Below are 27,224 nucleotides of genomic sequence, written 5' to 3'. Positions count from 1 at the left end.
TCTAATTAATAAATGACAGACCACATTACATCTGATGTTCTTAAAAATAAGCCCAGTGGAAGAAAATCCCTCTGTTGACAGCTCCTGCCTTCCCCAAATTCTTCAACAGTACATAAACACATTAAGTAGCTATGTAGTATTTGGGAAAGGAAGTTAACAGCCCCCCTAGGATAAAAGCAAAGATCTGAAGTAATCAGAAAGAATCCTTTTAACTTTTTGGAGGGATCCAAGCATAGTGAGTCAATGGCATTTCATGACCTATTGGTTTCTTTAGGATATTTGTTTGTATAAATCAGTACAATCTGGTAAGCGTGCTTCTGATAATTGAGGAATGGTGTATTGAAAGGGACTTCCTCCCTCTGAAAGCTGGAATCTGAATCTTCCAGCAAGTACAGCTTTACTAGGTCATGGACAAGAGCTAGCACCTCCTGCCTCTCCAGAGCCCAATCATCAGAACCAAAAATCCTTTCTCACAAACCAGCTAACTCTTAGCTTTACTTTTATGTGGCAGCACTTTCAGTGCCTGCCTTTGGTATGTGTAGCTGAATCTCTGCTCCTTTATGGAAACTTCATTTACAGCTCACTTTCTTCCACACTTCAAATTGCTTCTGTCTTCTGTTTCAACCCTAGAGAGTTGGAAAAGACCTTGGGTCCCCAAATTGTAGGTACCTATGGATGCTGGTTCAATCCTGGGTTTCTGTTTTGGGACTATTCTTGTTACAGCTGCAGTAATATGTAACTAAACAGAGATTTGAAGTAGTGACTGCTCCCTTTCAATGCAACTCACTAAACTTCCAGAGAGGAGACAGGCCATATAGAAAAATGACTTGTTGATAAACAAACTTCACAATAATGGACTGTTGTGAATTGAACACTATGTTACATACGGAACATGGATATTCTACTGTATGTATGAATACTGACTAAAATATAAACCAAGTGATTAAAGAAACAACTTTCATAGGTTAGAAAAACTTTTGTCTAGAATTAAATAATTAAAAAAAAACCAACCCAATTTATGTTTTAGGCAACAATGCTCTCTGTTGCTTACTACTAATTTCTATTCTATAACTCTGATTAATTTTACTAGTTGTAGTAACATTAGAACATTTTGACAGTATGCAAATGTTTGTAAATATAATCTTTTAATAGCCTGACCATACATTTTTTGATACTTTAAATTTGTTCCAAATAACACACGTGATATATTTGGAGACAAGAAAGCATTAACAGATGAGAGTCAGAGTCCTTTAAGCCATTCAGAAGGTTCATCGTCCTGACTTAGTCTGTGTATAAGGAAAGCTATGGTTTTGAAACTATAATTTATTAAAATACCAACCCTAACCATCTCTGGGTGGTCATCATTGGACCAGCTCTCCCAAGCTTAAAACTTGAACTAGTAAATTATTTACACGCCATTTATCGCCACTCACCTTTTGCTCTTGACGGAGAAGAAGGAGAAGAACTAATGAAGGACTTTGTCAGGGTGGTGCTTGATCCCGGGAGGTCTGCTCGGCCTGGGCTAGTGCTCCTTGCACTTGGGTCCCCCAGGCCCCTGGGCTGCCCTACCGCGGGCTCGCTCCTCCGCCTTTTCCTGAAGTCGCTGGCCATGCTTGCAGAACTGCAAGAAGGAATCGGCTTCAGTTTGGCTGGTGTTGCAGGGATTCAAACGTGAACCAGAAATACTAGTGGAAGGTGCTGGAGGTGGCCACAGAATGCCTCTCACCCTTCATCCCCCAAATTGCATTTTTAGGAATTCATTCCTTAATATAAAAAACTATTTCTTTACAGTCACCTCTTTGAAAATTAACAGGCTCATCTGCAAAGAGTGACAGATTCATTTCTTCCTTTACCATTTGGATATCTTTTCTTTTTTTTTTTTGTTTTGTTTGATTGCTGTGGTTAGGACTTCCTAGACTTTATTTTTCAGAGCAGTTTTATGTTTATAGAAAAATTGATTGGAAAGTACAGAGAGTTCCCATGTACTCCCTTTCTCTTGCACACGGTTTCGCCTGTTATTATCATCTTTTGTTTCTTGCAGTTGATGAATCATATCAGTATCTTATTGTTAAATGTAATTAAAGCCCATAGTTTACATTAGGGTCCATGTTTTCTGTTGAACAGCCTATGGGTTTGACAAATGTATGACGACATACACACATACATACATCCCTCACTTTTGTATCATATAAAGTAGTGTCATTACCATAAAAATCCCCTGGGCTCAACCCCTTCATCCCTGCCTCCCTATGACACTTGGTGGCCACTGACCTTTTTATTGTTTCTAGTTTTCCCTTTCCCAGAATGTCATGTAGCTGGAATCAAAAGTATATAATGTTTTCAGATTAGCTTCTTTCATTTAGCAGTGTGCTCTTAAGGTACCTCCATGTCCTTTCATTGCTGGATAGCTCATTTCTTCATATCATTGAATAATATTCCATTATATGGATGTACCATTGTTTATCCATTCTCCTATTGAAGGACACCTTGGTCGCTTCCACATTTTGGCAATTATGAATAAAGCTACTGTAAAATCCATGTACAGGTTTTTGTATGAACATAAGTTTATAATCACCATTTAAAGTAAAAATTCTCCTATTAGAGTAGTTTTTTGTTGCTGACAATTCAGTGCTATGATTTGTACCATACATCTTTTCTCTGTGTAGAGGAGTTGCACCAACATGAATATATCCAGAGGAGGGATGCCAAAATGGAAGAGATGATTGGAAAGGAAGGAATCTGATAAGACCAATTTCTCTTACTTCAAGCTTTCCATAAGGCTTTTCCTAATCATCTTAGCTTTAAAAATCTTACACTGCAATTCCAACATTTAATTAATGAATAACCAATAATCTGGTCATCAAATAAACTATTTAGAGTCCTTTCACTTAGTTGTGTTAAAAGATGTTGATAGTCTGTAAGGGCAGGGGAATTTTTTATCATGGTTCTTAGTATAGCATCATTTAAAACAAACATTAATGAATGAATATATACATCATGTAGCATGCTGTCTGTCAAATCATTAGATGACATTCCACCACCACCAGCAGCAACAGTACAACAGGTCCTATGACCAAAGTATGCTGTTTACTTTACTGACATTATTATCTTACACAGCATGCAGGCACAGTAACCTATGAAGTATTTCAGTGTTTTATAAATAAATGGAACCTACAGACTATGCATGTATAGAGGTGGAGCCAGACCTCGGAATTTGTCTGCATTCTTCCAAAGAGGATGCCCATCTTCTATTATTATCCTGTCAGGGTCTGTGTGTCTTTATCGAAGTTAGATTAGAGCTCTAAAATTCAAATATTCCAGGTGCATACATAGTCGCACAAGATGTAAAAGGAGGGGTTTGGTGGGCTCTTTTCTTAGTGACCTTAATGCTGTTAAATGGCACTCGTGAAACCAATGGACAAAGGATCCAGTTTACCAAGCTTTTCATTTATGTTGATAGCAATTTGCAGAAGGGCAAATTATTGTTAACTATTTGTTGCTGATGATATGATAGGGCTGGGAGTCTGCATTTTTCAGTATTGTCACTGAACTGTGTCTGAAGTTCTGTAGACTTTAAGGTAAGTGAGATATTGAAGGCCTACAAACAGAACTTGCCTTCGTGGTCTCTTAGGGCAGTTAGGACCTACAGGTAATTTGGGTTCAGTTATACTTTGTCCCTTGCTGACTGTGTAAACCTGGCATGTTATGAAGCCTGTTTCCATTTGCTAGAGATAAAATGTAGATAACAGTACTTAATTCATAATTAAGGCTTGAGTATATTTTATGTACTTAGAATGCCTGGTATATGGTAAGTCCTCATTTATCAGTTGTAACAGTATTTCTAGGCCTCCCCTGGTGGCTCAGTGGTAAAGAACACGCCTGACAATGCAGTAGACACAGGAGATGTGTGTTCGATCTTTGGGTTGGAAAGATCCCCTGGAGACGGAAATGGCAACCTGCTCCAGTACTCTTGCCTGGGAAATCCCATGGACAAGGGAGCCTGGTAGGCTACAGTCCATGGAGTCGCACGCAACGACTCCATGGTATTTTGAAATGTGTGGTCAGAGTATAATGAACAAATATATGCAGAACATAATTTATAAAATCGTTTATAATTTACTACAGTTTTAAAAAATGTATCCTCATCATATCATCTAACAGTATTAAAAATTAGATGTTTATAATCCTTATCTAAGGAGAAGACAACTTGAGTATGGAGGAGACAGGAAAGGCAAGAGTTTCTCGGCCTGTAAAGTGACCTAGAATTATTTCACTTAAACTTTATACATTCTTGAATATTTCCTCATATAAAATGATGCAGAAACAAAACAATTTCAGAATTATGGTGCTTAAAATAAAGATGAAGGATAAAAATATTATCATTACTATTTCACTGAAAAAGAAACCACTGGCATAAAATATTCTGGTTGCATAATGTAAGAAGATTTAAAAAATTTTTCATTTGGAGAAAATTGCTGTACAATGTTATGTTGGTTTCCGCTGTACAACACTGTGAATCAGCCTCAAGTATACACATATGTCCTCCCTTTTGAGCCTCCCTCCCCCCTCCTCACCGCCTGTAAAGAGATTCTTACCTAGTGGGTCTTTCCAGGCTTCTGTCTATAGAGGATTGATACAATGAGGCCTGTTAAGACAGAAGGATAGTTAACATGAAAATTTTTACCTTGGCAAAATTCTGTGTCCCTGGACGTTAAATTAGGTATCCTAAAAAGAATACTGTCAAAATTGACATTAAAAATACCATTTATTATGGGCATAAAAATGTTTTCCCAAAAAGAAGTCATGCAGCCTAATTTCTACTTTCCTCTTATCTACTTTTTCATCTAATATATAATTTGAGGGGAGTTGGTTCCAGGAGTTCCCCAAGGATACTAAAAATCTGAAGATCTCAAGTCCCTTATGTACAATGGTGTACTATTTGCATATAACTTACCCACATATTTTGTATACTTTAAATCATCTCTAGATTACTTATAATACCTAATGCCATGTAAATGCTATAGAAATAGCTGCTAGCATGACAAATTCAAGTTTTGCTTTTTGGAAATTTCTGGAATTTGTGTGTGTGTGGGGGGGGAATATTTTTGTCCCTAAGTTGGTTGAATCCATGAATGTGGAACCTGCAGATATGGAGGGCCAAGTGTACAACACTACTTTTCTCTGTGTAACTAAAAATATTCATAAACGTTGCCTAGGATGAGAAAAAGAAAAATTACCCCTTCATGTAGAAACAGCCTATAAATAGAAACTTCTCACATAAAGAAATGGTTGATGTTTAAAGAAGTATTTGTAGCCATCATTCAATCCTTATAAAGCATAAACCTTTATAAATTTTTGTCATATTGCCACGTGTAATTTTTATGTAGACATAAAATTTAAGCAGAACTTCTTTCATCTGTCAACATAAACATGACTTTTTAAATAAAAAAACCACAGAATTTGGTTTGAAATTAAACTACCTGGTCCTTGAATCAGGTACAGATTTGTATCTTTGAAATTATTTACATTCAGGGTTAGGTTAAAATAGAAGATTTAATGAATCAAAGTATCAACTTTTCTTTAAAAGTGGACTTTTAATCTTTTAGTCAGAAAATCAGCTTTCAGTTGTCCATGGATATAGGAACAAAGAAAAATAGATACTATAAATTTGATAAATAATTCCAAATGCTTATTGTACACACCATTTTCATACTCCTTCATTCTGAACAATACAATGAAATAGATATTAATATTTTTGTTAGACATGGATTTGAGAGGCAAGTAGTTGTGGTATGATATGATGTCTAGGAAAATGCATACCAAGTATGTGTAGATATATACTGACAAGCCCCATTACACACAACTCTAAAATATCTTCTATTAACTATTATTTTCATTTAATTCTCTCTTAGTGAATGAGAATGGAATTGCCCCAAAACAAACAAAGCATGCCTATGCAAGAGAATACTACTCCCTCTTTTTAGACATAGAAAAAGCATATTAGAATACTTTTAGTTCTTATAAAATATTTAGATTCTGAGGTTCTCAACAAATAAAAGGATAGAAAAAAAATTGGTCTGCTAATTGGGTAAGTTTAATGACTGTTTTAACTTGCTACTCTAAATTGGACACTGGAAGGGTGGAAAGATAAACACAGATAAGAAGGATTGAAAACAAGTAAATAAATAAAACCAGATAATTATATTCTGATTTATAAATATTAGTTCTTCATGTTTGCAGAAAAGCAGCACCAAAGAGCCTCAGAACATCTGTGTGGCTCACAGCTTTCATGGGACACCCAACCACAGTGCCCAGTTGGCAAAAAAAGTGTCCATTTGTAGACACTCTTAGAATACGCTTAAAGTGATCAGAAATTTTGAATCACTAGCTTGAGATGAGCATAAACACTATTGTAATATGATATAAAACATAGTGTAAGAAGTGAAGACTCCATGCTGTTAAATTGTGTTTCAGACTTATGCTAAGAAACTAAAATTATTCCTCCATGTGCTGGTTTCCACAAGGTAAAATAAATTGAAACCAGTATTGTGATGTATGCTCAAAGGAAATGGTTCAGTATTAAATTATAAGGAAGCAATAAGAAGTTTAGATAGATGACTAAGAGAAAACTTTGTATATGATTGGTACTCATTCTGAAATGGAAATTGTCTTCAGAGAGGAGGTACCTGTTTTACCTATTATAATATACTGAGTATTTACATGTTACCATTATTTTAATACACCCAAATGAAGGGCATTTAATAAAGTACAGACATTGAGTCTAAGTGATCATGCGGTTAAACATTGCTTAAAAATCTTTACTTGTTCCTTATTAATGTCAGTTTCTCACTTATACTTATGAATTAAAAATGTGTTATTCATGGCATAATATAATAGGCACTGAATAAAAAATGGTAGCTAGGTTGATGTCCAATCAATTACAAATTTTACCAGAAATGTTTTACATGTACATGAGGTTATTAGAGACAGAATTCAGTACCTTATCAGAGTATTTTTTAACACTGAAAAACTATGATGTGAAATTAATAATAGTTAATATGCTATCAGAACAAATAACACCCTCTTCTCAGTCCCAAAGAGAAGATGAAAATCAGTTTAAATATCCAAGTGCGTCTATATGATATTTTCATCACTATCGTTAACATTACAGAATGCATAGAATTAATTTTCTACTATCTTTACACCAAGTATTATTATGTAATATTAATTACAGAAATGTATTTTATAAAATCTATTATTATTAAGGAATAATATAACTTGTATAATAGTATAAACAAATAAAACAAATAATTTGTATCTAAAAAGTTTTAGTTCTTAGTACATCTCTTGGAAGTGCTAAGAAGTATGGTATAAAGGAAGTTTAGGAGATGTTTTTTATCTTTAATTTGCCATATATTATCATCTGGTTTTGGATGTATTTCTTAAAATAGTTGGACTCTACCTTTCTTGACTGAAAAATGTGTGGGTTAGACATGGTGATCTCTGAATTCCATCTCAGTTCTCAATGAACTGTCTTAATAATATCCTGGAAATATTTGGCCAGGATATCTAAGAGAAATATGTGACCTTATCGAATTCTGAAGTAAATCCTTTGACTGCTCCTATGTTGAAATGATACTCTTTCTTCAGACTCTGTATTACTTTTTATTTAATATATAAATATTTATACACTTTTAACATACACTCTGATGCATACCTCAGGGAAAGTCATTTGGAATTGCAGATTGCTCTAGCTAGTTGGGTATTTTCTCCTGCAGCTGTGCCTGGAATTCCAGTTATCACCTTCGTGTATCAGTAGTATATCCCGCAGCATAGGTGTCCTACTAGCTTTATTTTCTAGTTGAATATATTTAACTGAATTAAGACTTTTTTGATGAAAATATTTATTGCTTTTTTCATTTATTTAGGATCACAGAGAAACTACTATGTAAAAACTACTGCAAAAGCCAGTTTATTCACTTTGCTCTCATCCTAGCTGCATCTATAAATTCCCATAGGGGGTTTTTTGTTTCTTATGAGCTAATGTTTAAACAACCATCACTTTTGCTTATGTCTATTAATGGTCCTAAATCTGCTTTCCAACATAATTTCATTCTTCTTTGCAGAGAAAAAGCTTTTGGCTCTGTATAATTTCTTAGGTTCTTTTTGACTAATTCAAATAATACTTTATATTGCCAGGCATAATATTTTTTATGTATCAGATTATCATGAACATCGTATACAGAGGTGGAAAATACATTTCATCTCATGTGACAGTGATAATCTAATCTATTATAGTGGCTGCCTGGATCACGGCATTGAGAAGGATCCGTAATGTCTGCCAAGGGCGTAGTAATGTTTGCCTAGGAAGTTGTAACATGTGTGCCAGTTATTTGTCAGTCCTATTCTTGATTTTATCTGATGTTAAAATCTAGAAATTGTATCTGTGAAAAGAAAGAATTGAAATAAATTTTAGGAATATATGAGACATAAAAAAATCTGATTATGGGACTTCCCCAGAGGTCCAGTGGTTAAGATTACATGTTTCCACCATAGGGGATGTGATTTTGATCCCTGATTAGGGAATTTCCTTGTGCCACATGGTATGGCCAAAAAAAAAAAAAAAATCTGATCATCTAAGAATCCAAACTGTCATTCTGTACCTCCAAGCATGATGATAAAATGGCTCTGAGGAGATTTCCAGCAGTATTTTATTCAGTATAATCAGATATAAGCAATAATGCTTTTTGATTATCACACTCAGATACCAGGATGCATTGGATAGTTCACCTGAAAGTAATGATTGGCATGACTGTTCACCTAAGAGCCAACAACTGTGATGTAATTAATGTCCAAGCAGTGATGATACTGGATACAACACAATGGTCCAAAGACAGATTTTAAAAAACAGGTTATAGATACTTCAGTGACTCGTAAAACATGGATGTTCAGAATCACAGTAACAGCTCCCAAGAAAGAAATCTGAAAAAGAAAGTAATTTGGTTTTTACCTCATTGGAAACACCAGGAGAGTGATCTTGAACATAGTCCAGAGCCTTTTTGGGAGGCTGGGTGGAGATGCACCACATAAGCAGAAGTGCAGAGATGAAATGGAGGAGAACCAATGGCAGCAAGGAATGACCATGTGGGAAAGGTGACAACAGTTAGAGACCGACCAACAGCATCAGATACACACAAAAGAGCGACGTGAACGGAGCAAAACGGCGAGGCGGGGCCCGGTAGCCCGGGAGGAGGAGTGCAATGCTCATAACTATTTCCAAGCACTGGGCAAAATCACGAGTGATTGGATTAGTATAAACTCATTTCAGCAAATCAAAATCAGCACTCCTAGTCTCTAGCCGCAGAGGAATGCAAGGTACATCAAAGAAACACCGAAGGAGCAGGTGGATAGCATGCTGGTGAGTTTCCATGTGTAGCTGAAAATGATGTTAGAAAAATGGTGATAATTTAGGCTCAGAACAGAAATTGGTTCTAGCCCCTGTGAACTGTCTAATCAACAGTAACAACAACACATTTAAAGCTGGGAAATTTTTTTCTCTAAAGTAAAATGCATTTATGTGAATTGTTGCTGTTTTAGTCCCTATGTTGTGTCCTAATCTTTTGTGATCCCATGGACTGTAGCCCGCCAGGTTCCTCTGTCCATGGAATTTCCCAGGCAAGAATACTGGAGTGGGTCACCATTTCCTTCTCCACGGGATCTTCCCAACTCAGGGATCGAACCCAGGTCTCCTACATTGGCAGGCGGATTCTTTTAGCACTGAGCCACCCGGGAAGCCCGATTTATGTGAATACTTGGATACAAATTAGGGAAAATGTTCTTCCTATTACTTACAGAAATTCTAAAAAATTAGTTGGTTTATATTCATTTACAGTCACTTTTGATCCAGTTCAATAAGATATAATGAATCTAATCAAGTCTCCTTTGCATTTTAATGGATAAAAGGGACTAACCACTATAACCACCTAGTATATAATACATGGTCAGTATATAAGTGTATAAATCAGTACATGATATGATAAAAGAAAGATTTACTAAAACTTCTGTGCAGTGCATTCAGTATGTTCTTCAGGCATTTAAAATTCAGAAACACCAATGAAAGTATAAAAACTGTGACATCAACAGACATCAAATGCACTGCTGTTGGCATCTGCACTTCCCCAATAAAATTTGAGTTGATAGAGGAAATTGTTATTTGAAGCTTGGGTCAACTCTTTATCCCAAACAGACTAAGCAATTCTTATTGGTGGGGTTTTGGGGACCAGAGATGTTGTGATTTTCAGTAGCAGGAGGGGAAATCAAGGTCCACAGGGTTTCCTTGTTTTTCCCTTTCTTTTCATGCCTAAGAGCACAAAGAGCAAATGAGACATTTTATGGTGGTGATATTCTAGCAGTATATTATAGTAGGGCTTTCCCAGGATGTTTGCTTTTTGACAGGTCTGGGATTAACTTCTGACTCTGCCAGTTGCTATCTTGGGCAAATTAATTAACCTCTCTGTCCTCTGGCTTTTTCTTACAGGAGGGATGCTGTGAGGTCTCTCTGAGATCACACAGAACAGGCCCTCTGCAGGTGCTTGGTGATTCCAAACCAAACAGGAGCTATCATCATAGTAATTTTTATTATCGTAAATTTCACAGGGTACTCTTCTGATTGAATTAGACCTAAATGGACTGTAAACAAATACAAATCTTCTGTCAAGAATTGTCTGTCTATGGGAAGACAGATACTGGTTCAACATTTTGAATTTGCAATTAGATATAAAGTAATCCTAATGTATGATTTGGTGGGGGAAAAAAGAACTATATAGTGTCTGAACATGTTTAATTTAACATTTGGTAGAGAAGTGAGTGTGAGCTAAGCTGTACCAAATTTGTGTATATAGAATATACTTTTTTCAGTGGTTTTTGGTGTCTATAGAATTCAGCTCTTATTCTCTAAATGACACCTATCTCTTCTGATAACGATTATGTTTTAAAAATCAAACAACATTCTCCTAATTGTTTTATATTAACAGTCTAGCCTCACTTACCGGGCGTCCAAACTCCAGTTCTGAAAAGAATTTATACCAGGGCTCATTTTCTAAATCTATGTCATCTGGATTTATGCGATCAGTCTGGAGCAGATGTGAAGGAAAAGGGAAGGAAAAGTCACACTGAGCTAAGTGAGGGCAACGCTGTGAGGCATGAAAAACACACGTTCGCACACAAACATGCATCAACTTTCATCCAACAGATCTCAGCCAGAGAGAACAGAGGTGGTAAAGTAAAATGAGTCACATTAGGATATGAAGGCTTAGCTTCGAGGGCATCACTTAGGCCCTAGTTGTTTTCTCTGCCATCATTTCTGGTTTCCTCCTTAGCTGGATGCATAAACTATGACAGACTCTCTGTGACAGTGAGGTTGAGCACTGATAGCCCAGCAAGGTATTAAAACAGGCTCAACTCCCTTCCCAGGTAGCTCTTCTGGGCCTCCGTCGCCCTGCCCTCAGGGGTCCCAGTGAGTGAGCCTGCCTTCTGCTCACAGTTGACTTGGGTGCAGGCACTTGGAGAGCCTCGGGGAGGAAAGGGGGGACGTGGAAGAGATACAAGGTCGGGGGAGGAGTGAGCAGTGCTGGGAGACTGTTAGCGGGTCCCTGGACAAGAGGAACCCGGAAGTCTCGGTGAGAGAGAAAAGGGCAGCAAGGAGGGGGGTGACGGTGAGTAGCCAGCCTCTGATTATCTTCTCAGCTTCTGGGGATCAAGGGCTACACCTGAACTTCCTGACGGCGTGAGTTAAAGAAGGAAGGAGCTCACCCGGATCGGGGAGAGAGCCGGGGCGCACGGGCTTGGTGCGGGGATACTGGTCCTGGGCGGAGGGGAGGGGCTACCAGTTACTTCTCCGCAGGGTGACATAGAAATAGGCTTCCGGCCAGGGTCCCTTGGAACAGGTGTCGGAGTGGTTGGGAGAGGGGGCTGCAAGAAAAAGGGGTGAAGGACAAACTGATTCATTAGATAGAGGTTCTTGGGGGAGCCAACAGGACACCAGCTAGCAGTGCGTTGTGCCCTACCTTAAGTCAGGCAGAAGAAAACGTTCCAGGAAAGTACATTGCCCCAGGGGCCCCCAGATAATTTAGGGCTGATCCGAACACTGAAAACAGTGTGAAGAGCCTTCACAAAGCGAAGAAAGGTCTCATTTTATGATACCCCAAGTACCACCTACCTGTCCACCTTGAGCTAGAGGCATGGATGTGGGTGGGGAGGGGTTTTTCATATGGTTAGTCAAGGGTTGGGGAAGAGAGAAAATCCAACCCTGGTTAACATTCTTGAGAAAAACTAAAAAAAAAATTTGTATAATTGACTTTCACCTCTCCAGTGGTTTCTGAATGTCATATTTAAGGTACAAAACCTAGGACTGTTAATATCAGCAGGTTGAGACAATATATACAATTGTTTTGATAATAGGAAAAAAAAGAGCATTGACTTTACCCAGCAATATCCTTAATGCTTTTAAATAATACATGCCTGACCAGACTGATTCAGGCTACTGATTTTACATTCAAAAGGGATGCTTAGAGTACTACGTATGGGTTATGACTTTTTTGAGAATTCACTGTTTAGTTGCTAAGCTGTGTCTGGCTCTTTTGTGACACCATGAACCATAATCGGCCAGGATCCTCTGTCTGTGGGATTTTCCAGGCAACAGTGCTAGAGTGAGCTGGCATTCCCTGCTCCATTACATGACATTAATTAAATGTGGAGCCGCTGGACGGTAGTATTTTAAGTTGGGGGGAAAAAAAAGCTCCTGTTTTCTAAAAGCCATTCACCTGGTCCAGGAGAAGACATAGTCCAAGAGGTCTGTGATGTGCTCACGGCCTCAAAGTGGATCCTTATACTCTCTTCCAATCCCTAAAGCTCTCAAGGACCTGCACTGAGTAACTGAATGTCAGCTCCAGAAGAAATGCTCTAACAACCTCTGAGGTACGCCATGTTCGAACAGAAGCCATTGTTTGACCCTAGCTTGTCCAAGTGTTTTGTTGGCCTGTTGCATTCCCAATAGTTTGGTTAATAACACACGGTCTGTATTTAATAATCAATTATATCCAAAGTCTTTTAACAGATGTGCTTTTTATTTCAGTATTTTCTGAGATTGTGATAGTAGTTACAGGCAGTGATAGAAAAAGTCTGAGACATCATAACAGAAGGCTGAAATGGCCTACAATACCCGATATATTGTGGTGAACAAAGTGATAAAGCCCATGTAGTAACCTTGTAACACATTTACGATGGGGTGCTGAGTGAGTCAAAACAGACTGTGATACTAGTGATGGCGGTGTCACAAAGCTTGTGCCTCGACAAACACAGTGCTGAGACTTCTTTCTTTTCAAATATTATTATCCTTGACTATTATAACATTATGGAAAACATTGTATGATTACTATGAAAAATGCTGCAGAAATCTTGAGATGTATTCTCCATTTAGTAAGCATTATGTTTGGTTTACATTTCAGAAGTAATGAAATGGATAGAAAATATTCTGGTAACTAATTTACCATTTCCTTAATTAAAAAACTTGTTTCAATTTATTTCTGCATTGATAGTGCAAAAGTAGTCATTGAGATTTTGATTGTACTAAAATATTATTTTTCTCCAATTATCGTTTAGATTATAGCTGCAGCATGTAGGCATTTTGTGGAATAGTTTGGCTGGAGCTGATTTTTAGGGTAAATGATATTAGAATTTTCCAGCAATTTTGTTCTGTGTGTAAGAGGCCCAGTACTGGTTCCAGAGGAGAATAATCTTTAACTTTTTCAAATCTCACTGTTTCTCATGCTACACCTTTAATAATATTGCTAATTCTTGATTTTATAATCTCTGTTTTCATGTACGATACTTTATTTTTGTTAAGGGGAGACAGAAACTTCTCTTAAGAGAAAACATTTGTTTTAAAAACGTTTTGAACAGTAGAGGGCAGCAAATTTACCAAACAAATAAGTATATTTTCCAGTGGTTACAACTTCACTGTTTTCACCTTAAAAGTGTATATATACAGCAAACAAATATACTAAGTTCTGATTTATAGAAATCTATTTCACTGATAGACTAGGGAAAAGGGAGAATACTGTCTACCCTCCTGCATCCCACCTTAGAGCGGCAACTTCCCATGACTTATAATTTTGTAGAATAAAACTTCAATTTACTGTTTCAATTAGAAGAGAACCCCTCCCCCCATCCACCCCCCCAGCCCACAACAATAATCATTAGCAGTTATCCATAACTTTGGGGCTTAATGAAAGGCACAGGCTTGAGCAGAGCCTGCCTGGTAAAGAAATGCTAAGTGGCAGAACTGGAATTTTCTCTTTGCTGCGGTTGACCTTTTGAATCCCTTTAGTCAGGCAACAATTAAATGTATTATGTAGCAACCTAGAGTCACCCTAAGGCACACAGGGGCCTCATGGAAGTCAGTGATACACATTCGGATGGTCAGCCCACAGAGAGACAGACATACTCATGATCTCACAAAACAACGCTTTCCATGAGCAACTCAAGTGTTTTCAATTGTTCAACACAAAGGTTAACAACACAAAGGAAACATTTAGGAGGCACAACCATGCTCAAAAAAGACAACAGAAGACCAGCGGTTCTGCTGCACCTCTTTCTACCTTCCTTGGGTCTCCTCTCATTTTGAAAAACTCGGCACACCTGTGCTCACAGTGAACGCTGGGTCATCAGCGAGAGAGGAAGGTGTGTGAGAAAACCGAAAACTATGAATCACATACGATTCTTAAAGGTAACCTATTTTTCAAGGTTTGTTTTCTACAGTTGAAATGAACTGAGTTGCTTTTCAGATTATAAAAATTCTCCTGTTCTCAGTATTATTGCAGGCATGGGGTTTCTCTTTGCAGTTCTGCACAAAAAGAAATTGCCACTGTCATATGGTCATTAGATTTTTAAGCTTTAAGGATGTTGGCAACTATGTTTTATATTTGCTGAGATTCCACAGTAAATGCTCTACAATTGTTAAGACAATTTTTTATGGTTTAAACCAACAGATGAAACTCTCAGTTTTTATAGCTTAAGCTTCTAGTGACAATCTTCACTGCTGAAGAAGTTTAACTTCACTGGGGATTTAAGTTGCATTTCAACTCTGCATTGTATTTTCAGTGGCTGTTTGCTCACTTTTATGATGTGTGGGTTTAGTTATCGTAGAGAAAGATTACATCTCCACGTTATTTTCTATTTTCAAGCATAAAGGTGTTCTAAACCAGAGCTTAATTGAATTTAATGTGGTTCACCTGTAAATATATCCAAGCCAGAGAGGATGTAGAATTTTTATCAATATAATCCCAGGAGAGAGCTTATATGATTGTCTTGTGGAATAAACTGTGGTTCAAGTCAGTTTAAGATAAATTCCTGGTGATTGCAGAGTACTTTTCTAGATCAAACATTAGGGCCATTTAATCATCATTCCTGAATTTATAGTCGAAGAGTATGCAGGCACCTCCAAAAAACTGTACTCATTTTTACTTTCCTGTTAAAGAATATGAATATACATTATAAGGAAGATTTCTAAGGAAGAGGAGGATCCCTTTGGCCAGGGTCTTGGGGAGGACTTCTGTTCAGATAGCACTGTCTCCTCTCTCCACTTCATGTGCCAGGGAATCAAGGAACCACAGTTACTAACAGCAGTGTGTGGGACCCCTTGTGTGTGCTTTGATGGAGACCGGGGGTGCCTTTCGTCCCTAGAAACATACAGACTTCACAGATAAGCAACATAACAAGGATTCCATCCCACCAACTTGACCACTTACTCCAAGGGGAAAACCTATCCCCATGCCCTTATTATTAATTCAGTGTGTGTTCACTGAGCACCTACCCTGTGCCAGACATTGCTCTAGGTGCTAGGGATTCAACTGCTGCACCAGCTATGGTCTATGCCTTCAAGGAGCTTAAAGTCCAATGAGGGACACAGACAAGTCAGCAGGCTGTTACAATTCAGGGTGGTGAGGGGCAGTGCACCGTGCTTTAGGAGGGCTCCTCACAGCAGGGGAAGCAGGCATCTGGTGTCTAGAAGTTAGGGTGGTGCCCTGGGGGAAGTGAGCCAGGCTGAGCAGGAGATATGGGACTTTCCATGGGAGGAAAGAGGTGGTGGAGAGAGCATTCCTGGCCGAGGGACAGCTGGACAGAGGTTCAGGGAGGAGGGCGTGCAGAGCTCTGTAGAGCTGTAATGTGGTGAGACAGGAAGGGCAGGGAGATACTCAGGGCTGCAGAGGTCAGTGGGGCCAGACCACGAGGCTTTTTGTGTATTATGTTAAGGAACTTGGTTTTGCTCTAAGGACCCTTGAGAGCCAGGAGAAAGTTTTGAGCAGGAGGCTTTCTAAGGTTGTCGTAGCTATGGTGTGGAGACGAGATTGGAGAATTAGGGAAATGAGTTAGTGGCTGACATTCTAATCCAGGTGTGGACAGCGGTGGGCCAGATGGACAGAGAAGGGCAGTGGCCCTTCTCCCACGAGGCAGGACTTTGAGATGGTTGGGGAGAGGGGAATCCAAGATGACAACTTGGGAAGACTGGGCAGATGATGGCATCATCTCGGAATTCAAAAGAGAAGCAGAGAGTACCCTAGCTGCGGTGTATACTTTACAGAAATTAAAGATGAAAAGAGCAAAGGAATGCTCACAAACTGTCTTGGAGTAAAGACATGAGAGTGCTGTCCATTTGCTGTCCCATCCCTCTTATTTAGCAAACCTGCTCCCTATCCTCTATCTCTTCTGTCTAAGACAGTCTCAAATCTTAGGTAAACTCTATCAAAATATCAAGACATAGCCAGTCTCTGCAACCACGCCCTGTGGCACCACCACCGCCCTTTTTTCTTCTGGTTTAGAGAGGCAATTGGAATGGATTCAGGGTTGATGAAAAGAAGATCCTAGACCAGCTGAGCCCTATAATAAAAAGCCTGGCCAAAATGATACAGATGACTGGCTGAGATCATCTTGCATAAGGCTGGCCCTCAGCAAAATTGTTTAGGAGGCATAAACATTTTGGTTCTTTCTGTTTCTTCAGGAGATATCCATTCTCACATTTTTCCAAGTTTCTAGGTTCCTTTCACTGCCCTTTTCCTGTGGCAGCAGAGAGCTATCGATATCCGAATCTTCAACCACACCCACCCTCCAGATCTTTCCATTCCTTTCAGAACTAGTTCAGTATACTGGGTATATTGCTTTTGTGTCTTAACTATAATACTCAGGGCCCAGGTTGCTGGTCAGATAAATCCAGTACACTATTATAAATGAACAAATTAACTTATACTATAAAATAATTAAAAAATCATCTAATTAAGGTGATAATGACTACTAGCTAAATGTGTTTGCAGTTTAGCATTGTGCAGGTGATGAAATGCACCAGGTAGGAGTCTGCCTGGGCTCAGCTCCCAGGTGCAGTGCTAACCGGCCATGGGAAGCTGGGCAAGGTTGCTTAGCAAGTGTTCAGTCTCTCTATCTGTAAAATGGGAATTCCATACATTTACTTCATGGAATTGTTGGGATCATTATATGGTAATGAGGCATGAATTATAAGGCCTGACATCTTAAGTAAGTGCTCAATAAGGAGCTACAACTATTGCTATTGCTTTCGTTGTTGCTGTTTTTAAACTTCGAGTCTTCAAGGCATTAACCCAAAGACATGACTAAAGTGGACATTTCATTCACAATGACAGGGCCTGTGAATAAGCTCTTGAGGGGGGCAAGTTCATTCTGCATGTCTCCGTTTTAACCGCACTGGAGATGGTCTGCTTCTTACAAATGTGGGTCTACTCTGCATATTGGTTAAACGATAGACTCCAGGTTCCTTGAGGTAAAGACTATGTCTTGCTCATTGCCATGTCCCCTGCACCTAATCTAATGTCTGGCACATAGGTTGTGCTTCATAAATTTTGTTGCATGAGTAAATACTAGAAATATCCTGATGGACAGCTTCCAAAATCAGTCCTGTTTCCTGACACCAAAGCTGCAACAGCATTCCAGGACAGTAACAACCCCCATCATCCTAAGGGTCTCAGACATTGTTAGAATGATCATTAATGTTTTGGTAACTACATTTAACTCTGAGACTCATACTGAATGATGATTTTGATCTTTTCCATTTTATGAAATGGTGAATTCACGGTTCTCATCCTAAAAATTTCAAAGATCATGATATTAAATGATATTAAAACTTAGTGAATGAGTTATATGTTTGCAGTGGAACCTGCAGTTCAGTGGTGTTCATTTTTTTTTTCTTTCAGTGTTTCTGGTAAAGTCATGTTACTCTAAAAGATACAAGTTAATTTGAAGAAAGGCAAAGAAGGTTTAGAAAAATATCCTGTATGAATTATGTGATTATAAAGTTTTGGAACATGTTTCTCAAGAACATAACCATAAATACAGGGTTTGAAAACTAAATCAAGGACACTCATATTGGGTGTGGTGTGCAACAGTTTCTAATCAAATTTCAGGGCTGACCTTATATATAATGATGTGGCTTCCTGGGTACTCTTAAAGACACTAACAAAGAAAACTCTATTTCCTGTTCACTGACACCTAACATTCTTTCAAGACAAGGACAAGAGTAAACCGCACAATTGTTTTTCTAGAAGCAGGTTTTGATAGAAATGACGCAGAGGAATTTCAGAATTTCAAAGAGATCCTGAAGGCATTGGTTTAGGAGAGAAAGCAGAGGACTCAGAAAGGAGGATTAGGGGAATTAAGAGGGCCAAGGAAGAGCCTGTTTGTTAAACTGCACTTTGAGGAGACATGCGGTTATTTTCAACTTTATAGATCTTTTCCTTTGCAGATTATTAAAACATATAATTGGAAAAAATGCTGCAAAGTTAAATATAATCTTGATCCATTAGATTGACAATCAGTCAGGAGACTTGAGGCTTGGTAACCTGAGAGAGATTTAATAAGAATCAATTAAAACAACTTTTATAAAAAAGGGCATTTGGAAAATTTCCCTTGAAGTCAAAGAAATACTAAGAAACCAATAATGGAAATGAAGGGATGGAACTGCCTGATCGCTTTGTATCAGAGAGGTCCAAGAATGATTGTTCTCACTGGCAATGTAGATGGGCAATTTAGTGCAGCATTTGAGTGTTCTTTTACTTTAAAAAAAACACATTAAATTCAGGATCATGATTAGGCATAGTTATAGTTCCATGCCAATGAGTCCTATATTTGGTGGGTAGGGACAGTATATTAGTGAGTGCATCTTTGATTCTAAGATAAGATGCACAAGTCATAATGTACAACAAACAAGATTTTTTAAATAATGCCAACTAAATAAATTACCTTGGTGATAAAAATTGCTAAACAATATGAAGTTCAGGTTTATTTGGGAACCCATGAAGCCTAGAGAACTGGCATTCTGTTTAATGACAAGCGCTTACTGGTCTCTCATGCTGCAGAATGGAGGACTTCCCAGGTTCATATTCAAAAATACTCCTCGGCTCAGAACGAAATTTCCTTGTGTCTACTTTTCTGTCTGGAGGATCCCAGTCATGCCTAGAAATCAACAACAAGTTACATATTAAAATCATTCTCTATGCTTAAAGCCATTGTATAAAACCACTGTTTTGAAAACAATATCTGTTTTTAAAGTTAATTCTGATATAGACTGTTTAAAAGTGTCTCAGGATAAAATGTTACCCTGAAAAAAAAAGCACATTTATGTTCTGTTTTACATAAATGATTTAAAGAAAGCGATTTCTTTGTTTTCATGTTGTATGTTCCCTGTTTTTTTCATACAAGGATGTGCCTCCTGCTGGTTCAGTAAGTCACAAGAGGGGTCTGTGCAATAGATATGCAGTCAGTGATGTGCTAGTGAACCCTGGGGTCACAAATGGCAGCTGTGTTTGTTTGTGTTTAGAGTAAGTGGTGGCTACCCGCCATTAAGTCCTGTGAGTTTATCCCATCACTCTGTGACCTGGCGTCCTTGATCTGAAGTGACAGGGAGTAATGTACACGTCGTGTTTGATCTTGTTTATCTTGCAAATGGCATCGTAGTTTGCAAAATGTGCAAAAGTTTCACTTGGGTTGCTGTTCATAGGAGCAAGTTGTGTGACAGGTAGCCCCTCCATGGTTTTACCCTTGAGAAACCAGAGCCTGGCATCTATTCTGTGCATAGGAGACCTTGGAGTCAGCTCTTTTTCCTGAACTAACATCCTTCAAGAGGCAGTCAAAGGGGGACTTCAAAAGTAAAACTCTTCTAGGTAGCTGAGGCTGAAAAAGGCTTCCTTTGGGAGGATCACTTTTGAGGAAGAAGAATTTTCTGCCTATAGATGGGGGCAGTTCTGGCCTATCGAACAGGATGAAATTCTGACTGAGAGGTTGGAGACACTCATATTCTACAAGACAGGAGAGCTAGGGGAAAGCAGGTCCTGGCTTTCTAGTAAATTGATGAGTACTATTCGGCAGAGAAGAAAGCATTCTAGAAAATGTTAAGGGATTCTCATGTTTCTTAAGGAAAGATTAATGTTTACTAGACGTATAGGACAAATAATACATTTTAAGTCTGAGTTAATCTTGGTTCTTTATGGCAGAGATACTGTTTTGTGTCTAGACTATTATTTCTCAAATTTAAGATATCATACCTGTAAACATATAATAATCATGAAGATATGGCATTAAAATAGAATCTCTTCACATATAATGTATGTCTTGTCTTTGTGCTGTCTTATAACCTATCTGATCGTCAATTACTCTTCATGGTACAGTAGGGTGTTGAATATAATTTCTGGGATGGGTCAGATAGATGGATGCTTAATAACTATATTCATACTAAATAATCCTTACATTTTTATTTATTATTGCTAGTATGGAATGAGCTGTGGCTTTAGTCAGAGACAAGTGTGAGTCTGGCTTGGACATACTAGCTGCATGAGTTGAGCAACTTACTTTGGTTTTTGAAACTACAGTTTTTTTCCTCTCTAAAATAGCTTTAAAATAGAGCATGTCTCATTGGGTTGTGTTCAGAATTAAGTGATATTATACAGGAAAAGTACTTAGATGAGTGTTCATAGGGAGGTCTCAATGAAGGTTACCTATAAGTAGGGCTATTAGTCATCATCCTAATAAAAATGGCACAATAAAAGTATGTTTATAAACTTTTTATTTTTGTTTGAATAGTTTCTATAAATATATTTCAATGGGGAAATTAAAATTAGTGTGTGAAATGAGTCGTAGGTGGACACCTGTTAACTAATGCCTTACTTATGAATAACCTTTTCTGTACTTTTGGATATCAGAGGGGAATTTTTAAATCATTAATAGTCCTAACAGTTTGAATCTGAAGAACCTGAAATTTAACTGCATAGTCTCTGACCTGCTATGCCAAAGGGAGTGGGTGTCCATTATTTCTGTTTGTCATATGCATTTATTGGTCAAAGAGTGGAGATGGCGCTCAGTTACTTCAAGTCTGACTAAGGTGACTAGGGTATTATGAGGCAAGAGTATGAAAGTGTTTGCTGCACTCTTGATAGAGGAGGTCAGCATGGCACCTTTACTGATTGATAAGATGATACGTATAAGGTTATGCACAAACTATCTCGTAAGGTAAGCACCGATTCTTCTGCTGAATGCCGTGTGTGGAATTAGTTTTATCCTAAACTCACTGCTGGGCACTTTGAGGGGGAAAGCCTTACTTTTCTGTTGAAGACCGATCTCTTGCTCGAAATGGTGGAACCGGAGGAGGAACAGGCGGGGGAGGGACGGGGGACGAAGCATCCTTAAACGCATTGGTGCCGTTGTCCGAGTGGCTCTTGGAGAGCGGTCTGTAGGTCTGGGTCTTGGCAGCAGGATGTGACTGAGTACTGTAGGGCGAGTTGTATAGGCCTGTCAGGAAGCACAGCACAGCAGAACAAAAAAAGAACAGAGACAAGTAACGTTTTTAAAGTGCATTACACTATTTGTAATAAATAAAAATCCTTTTACTTATTTACAAAATATCCCATGATTTTACCAAGATTATAGTCGGTAAACATATTCATAATGCATGCATTGAATGATATGCTCTTGATTGATTAATGTTGTTAATCATTGTTAATTCATTAATGTACTGTAGGCACAAGCATTGGTTACAGTGAATCTTCATCAATTATTATGGAATTAGTAATAATTCAGACTGGTACTAGAAACAGACTTACAGATACTTAGCAAATTTGCTCCTGGATAATGTAAACTATATAACATGTTTCCAATTATCTTCTGTCACTTTAGAAGCTTTGATTTGTATATAGTAATTGAGATGTTAATTACAATCATATAAAATATTGAGCAAGTTATCTACATGCTGTGCAAGGCATAAGGAAACTTAAACCCTCAATAAGCTCATAGGACATCTCTGGAAAAGAGACATGATTAGAATTATGATTGAAAATAATTGGTAACATACGATAAAGGCCACATGCAGAAACTTATATTGGGAAGTAAGATTTTAGAAGATGGTTGATAGGTTGGAGAAGATATAAAAAACCGAGGGCATGAGTGTGAGCCCTGAAGGATCATTTGGGCAGGTAGGGGAAAAGGTTGTGGAGACAGCAGAGGAAAAAAAGAGGCTCAAAGTGCAATGCATAGAACAGCACCATGCAAGGTTAGTAAATGGGGAAGAGACTGATTAGAGTTGCTTTGTCTGCTGATTAAATGGTAAAGCTCTCTAAAGGGCTCTGTGAGTTGATAGGTAACTGCTCTTCAATTTGTTAATTATGCATGGATACAAACCTCAGTATGAACAATAATTATAAAAATTCTGAATTTCCTGCCACCTCAGTCTTTTGAGCTATTACTAATTTCACTCCTCTCCTTCTCTTGGAAGCCCATGCACATTGGCTATGACAAATAAGATACAGTCTCTACACTTTGTTTTGCCTCAGTTCCACAGTTAGACTTCAACTGTACTGCTTTTTAAGAACAAAACAACAGACCCAAAATGGAGTCACTCATGCTAAGCCCCACGTCATGAAACCGAGACTTAAACTTAGTCACAGTTTTGACTCTCCCAGAAACAGAATCTTAACCAGTCCATCAGAAACTGCCTGGTCAGCATGAGTTAAACACTCTGCCTGACAGACCTCTACCCTCCCCTCAAGGAGAGTGACCTTGAGGCAACATGCTGGCTTTTCTCCTTGGTATGACTTCCTTGTTCCCGCTTCCCTCTGCCTATTTAAATTCTTTCCTTGAGTTCAGCTCCTAGGAGGTCCTTTCTGTCTGCTGGATTGAATGCCACCTGATTCATGAATTGTCATATAAAGTTAATAAGATCTTTGAAATTTTCTCAATTGCATTTTGCATTTTAACAGGCTAAACCCAAGAGGGGAGTTGGGAGGACCTGTGACCAGAATATAAAAGTTGAGGGACTCTTAGGTGACCGCCTGCTATCATCGAGAGGAGTGAGGGCTGAAAGCCAGATTCTTGAAGCTTGTTGAGCTTGTTCTGCTTGTATTTTTTTTTCTTTTTCTCTATTTGTCCTTGGACGCTAGTAGCAAAATCCTCAACAGTTAAAAAGGCCAAAGTGCTGGCCTTCAAGTGTCACGGAGAGGGCAACCTCATCTAGTTCAGGGGCCAGGCTGACCCAGGGGACCCTGACAGGAGGCCGCAGCTGCCAAAGGGGACGTAGGCCTCCAAGCCTGCTCTAAGAAGGGAGTACAGACACAGTGCTGTAGTCCTGAGCCCGGAACTGGCAAGTGACCGGAGGCCCTGTGCAGGATCCCCCGATGTGATATTTAGAAGACAGCTGTAATCAGAAACATTTTTTAGGGGCCCCTCATTCTAGCCTGCAACCATTCCCAAGATACCAGCTCACAGAAACACTAGTGGAAACGCCCGGGGCTGAAGCCGTTCCATCATGACCACTGGCAACTCTGAGTCAGAAAAGTGGTCTGGCAAACTGGGATTTTTGAAAAGCTTTCTGTGAATGGTTGCATTTGGAGCAAAAGCATGGACAGGGTCACAAAATACTTTGCTTGACTTGTTTTACTGTGAAGTGTACTCCGAAAGATCTTAACGCAATTGTAATGATTCTTTACTGATAAAAGGAGACCTTTATCTTACTTTGTACCCCCATTACAGTGTGTTCTTCCCTGCTGTCCTTCCTATTTTGGTTAAACATTCCTGAAGCCGAGAATAAACTAACAGTGGAGGTGAAGCAGATAAAATAGTATTAGTTCTCATTTGCATGAGAAAAGATGCACCTTTTTTTGTTACACATGCTGAGAAAAGAAAGAGACACACACACACACAACAGCATCTTCCTAATTATAGAAACTGAAATCGTGCACTCAGAGTGGTTAAAAAAAAAAAGTGGGAAGTTCTTCCACGCATGGCAAGGCACAGTGTATTCATGGCAAGCAAGGAAACCAGCCTACCTGCATTATATGTATAAGGAGTATTATACATGTCTGTGTCATCATCTAGAAAACGAAACATAAATATTATGGTAATACAGATTGGGTCACCACATCCTATCGAGATGGCAGAAACAACAGATCTGTTAGAAAGCAAACATGGTTTGCCTAGTTCTTAATACCATTTAAAAATTTTCAAATATTACATTTTGGTTTGTTTTGCTGAGCCTCTGCAAACTGACTTCTCTGGGCTGTAACAGCTTTGCTCTGCTGCCCACTTCACAGCATACGGACGTCAGTCCCTTTCCCCTCTTTCCACCTGTTCTGGATCATGAATTTCCTTTGGTAAGTGCTTTAAAGATCTCTTATCAGCTTGGTGAGACCCAGCTATGGCCCACTCTCTTGACACGGGGTGGATCTGTGTGGACAGAGGAATCCTGAGTCTGTTTAAGCAGACAATAGCCAAGCTTGTTTATACTGTGAACAGGGAAGGATGAACGGATAAGGCCAGAACCTCTGGTACTCCTCGAGGGTCATCTTCTAAGAGGCTTTCTGGCAGCTCAGGGGTGAAGAAGAAGCACAGGTGTCTGGGAATTGAGGGGTGATCTAAGAATAAGGGCTTCCCTGGTGGCTCAGATGGTAAGGAATCTGCTTGCAATGCAGGAGACCCTGTGTTTGATCCCTGGGCCGGGAAGATCCTCTGGAGAAGGAAATGGTAACCCACTCCAGTATTCTTGCCTGGAGAATTCCATAGACAGAGGAACATGGCAGGCTACAGTCAATGGGGTCACAAAGAATCGGACAGGACTGAGTGACTAACATTTAACACTAAGAGTAAGGAGGAGTGTTGAAAAGAAGGGAGGGACATTAAGTTTGCTGGAGTCTTGACGTTTTGTGTGAAACACAACTGCACAGAAGAGTACTTATTCTTCCACCCACAAGGACCTGATCAGAAAACAGAGCTACATACCCGGCTTGTGTACCATGTGGATTTGCTTAAACATGGTCTTGTACCAGTCCTTCGGTCTGTCAACTGTCTGTAAAAGAAAATGTCCAAAAGTTACAAAACTGGTCACAAATAGACGTTGCTCTGCTTTCTATATTTTATCTTTTTTCATAGCAGAGTCTGTTCTGTAATACAATTTTCTCTTTATTATTTCATGATGACAATATCACATTATTGACCAGGGGATTTTTGTAGATATCAACACCTGTGGCTGGTGATTTGTTATGTAAGTAAATATTGAAACACTCAGGTCAATACTGTTTGGGTAACAAAAGATGTACTAATACATCTCTGGTCAATAAGCTGATATCACTAGACAGCATATTAAAAAGCAGAGACATTACTTTGCCAACAAAGGTCCATCTAGTCAAGGCTATGGTTTTTCCAGTGGTCATGGATGGATATGAGAGTTGGACTATAAAGAAAGCTGAGTGCGAAAGAATTGATGCTTTTGAACTGTGGTGTTGGAGAAGACTCTTGAGAGTCCCTTGGACTGCAAGGAGATCCAACAAGTCCATCCTAAAGGAGATCAGTCCTGGGTGTTCATTGGAAGGACTGATATTAAAGCTGAAACTCCAATACTTTGGCTACCTGATGCAAAGAGCTAACTCACTGGAAAAGACCCTGATGCTGGGAAATATTGAGTGCAGGAGAAGAAGGGGACGACAGGATGAGATGGTTGGATGGCATCACCGACTCAATGGACATGGGTTTGGGTGGACTCCGGGAGTTGGTGATGGACAGGGAGGCCTGGCATGCTATGGTTCATGGGGTCGCAAAGAGCTGGACATGACTGAGCGACTGAACTGAACTGACCCACAGTTTGTAAACATATTACCCCTTGTTTGAGTTCAGGATGAGGTGGAATATTATATGCTATGTTTTTTTTTCCAGATCACAGCTGTGCCCAACCTGGGGTAGTTGATATTTTTGCAAGCTTATTTATATAAAATTAGCTAAGCTGAGAAAATTCTGAGAGACAGTGAAGGACAGGGAAGCCTGGTGTGCTGCTTTTCATGGGGTTACAAAGAGTTGGACCCAACTTAGTGACTGAACAACAACAAGTTGAATCAAAGCTATAGTTTTGTAATTATAGTTTGTAGTTATAGTTTTTTGTTTCACTCCTTTTGGTGATAATTATCATTATCCATAAAAACTTGTTAGTATACTATTCAATACATTATTTTAAAAATTAACTAGGCAACATTTTGGATGCAAACTGTATTCTGATCATTGGCTTAGAATTAGAGAAATAAAAATTTGATATTTACTAGTCTAAGTTAATAAAATACTGAATATAGTAAATAATTTAGTGTCCTGGAGCGAGTCCAAAAATTTAGCTATTGCTTCAAAACTCCTTTAACATAATAATAAAATGTTGGCAGTACTTGCTGTGCTAAACTGTAAGTTCCTTAAAAGCAGAAGCTTCTTATCCACTCTGCTTTTGACATAATATAAACAGTAGGCTACAGTGGAAAGCTGAGATTAATGTCAGATCAACCTAGATTCAATTCTTGGTTCCTTTAATTACTGTTTAATATTTCCCCAGCAATGTGAATTTGGGCAAATGAGGTAACCTTTTAGAGCCTCAGTTTTCTCTAAGATGAAATAATTATATCCACATCGTAGAATTGTTATGGAAAGTGAAAGAGACAGTGTATGCAAAAAGATCTAAAACAGTGGCTAGAATATAAGAAATGTTCCATAAGTCATATCAGTAGAAAACCTCAAATATTTACAGAATAAAAAAATGAATGACCCAGGGTTTTGGATGGAAGTCTGCCTAATAGTATACCTGTAAATGGGTACATATGCCTTATAATCATACTCAAGATTTTGCTTGGCAAGCT

General features: G+C 38.6%; 1 protein-coding gene across 7 annotated transcripts in view; it reads right to left on the bottom strand.

The window, feature by feature from the left end:
* Positions 1 to 27,224, bottom strand: part of SORBS2 (sorbin and SH3 domain containing 2) — a 204,350-nt gene that overhangs the window by 44,921 nt on the left and 132,205 nt on the right. For 2 of the 7 annotated variants that reach the window (XM_018041889.1, XM_018041890.1), the window contains exons 11-19: positions 25,339 to 25,405; positions 24,390 to 24,434; positions 21,672 to 21,861; positions 19,419 to 19,533; positions 11,812 to 11,970; positions 11,049 to 11,132; positions 9,011 to 9,067; positions 4,596 to 4,645; positions 1,434 to 1,621 (exon numbers count right to left, since the gene is read on the bottom strand). In XM_018041889.1, the coding sequence (XP_017897378.1) occupies positions 1,434 to 1,621; positions 4,596 to 4,645; positions 9,011 to 9,067; positions 11,049 to 11,132; positions 11,812 to 11,970; positions 19,419 to 19,533; positions 21,672 to 21,861; positions 24,390 to 24,434; positions 25,339 to 25,405 (955 nt within the window). The remainder of the gene's footprint in view (positions 1 to 1,433; positions 1,622 to 4,595; positions 4,646 to 9,010; positions 9,068 to 11,048; positions 11,133 to 11,811; positions 11,971 to 19,418; positions 19,534 to 21,671; positions 21,862 to 24,389; positions 24,435 to 25,338; positions 25,406 to 27,224) is intronic. The other 5 variants (XM_018041891.1, XM_018041892.1, XM_018041894.1 and 2 more) reach the window with 3 other exon arrangements.

The sequence above is a fragment of the Capra hircus genome, chromosome 27 (assembly GCF_001704415.2).
Source record: "Capra hircus breed San Clemente chromosome 27, ASM170441v1, whole genome shotgun sequence".
NCBI lineage: Eukaryota > Metazoa > Chordata > Mammalia > Artiodactyla > Bovidae > Capra > Capra hircus.
Note: the sequence above shows the minus strand (reverse complement) of the source record. Positions and strands in the feature narration are given on the sequence as shown.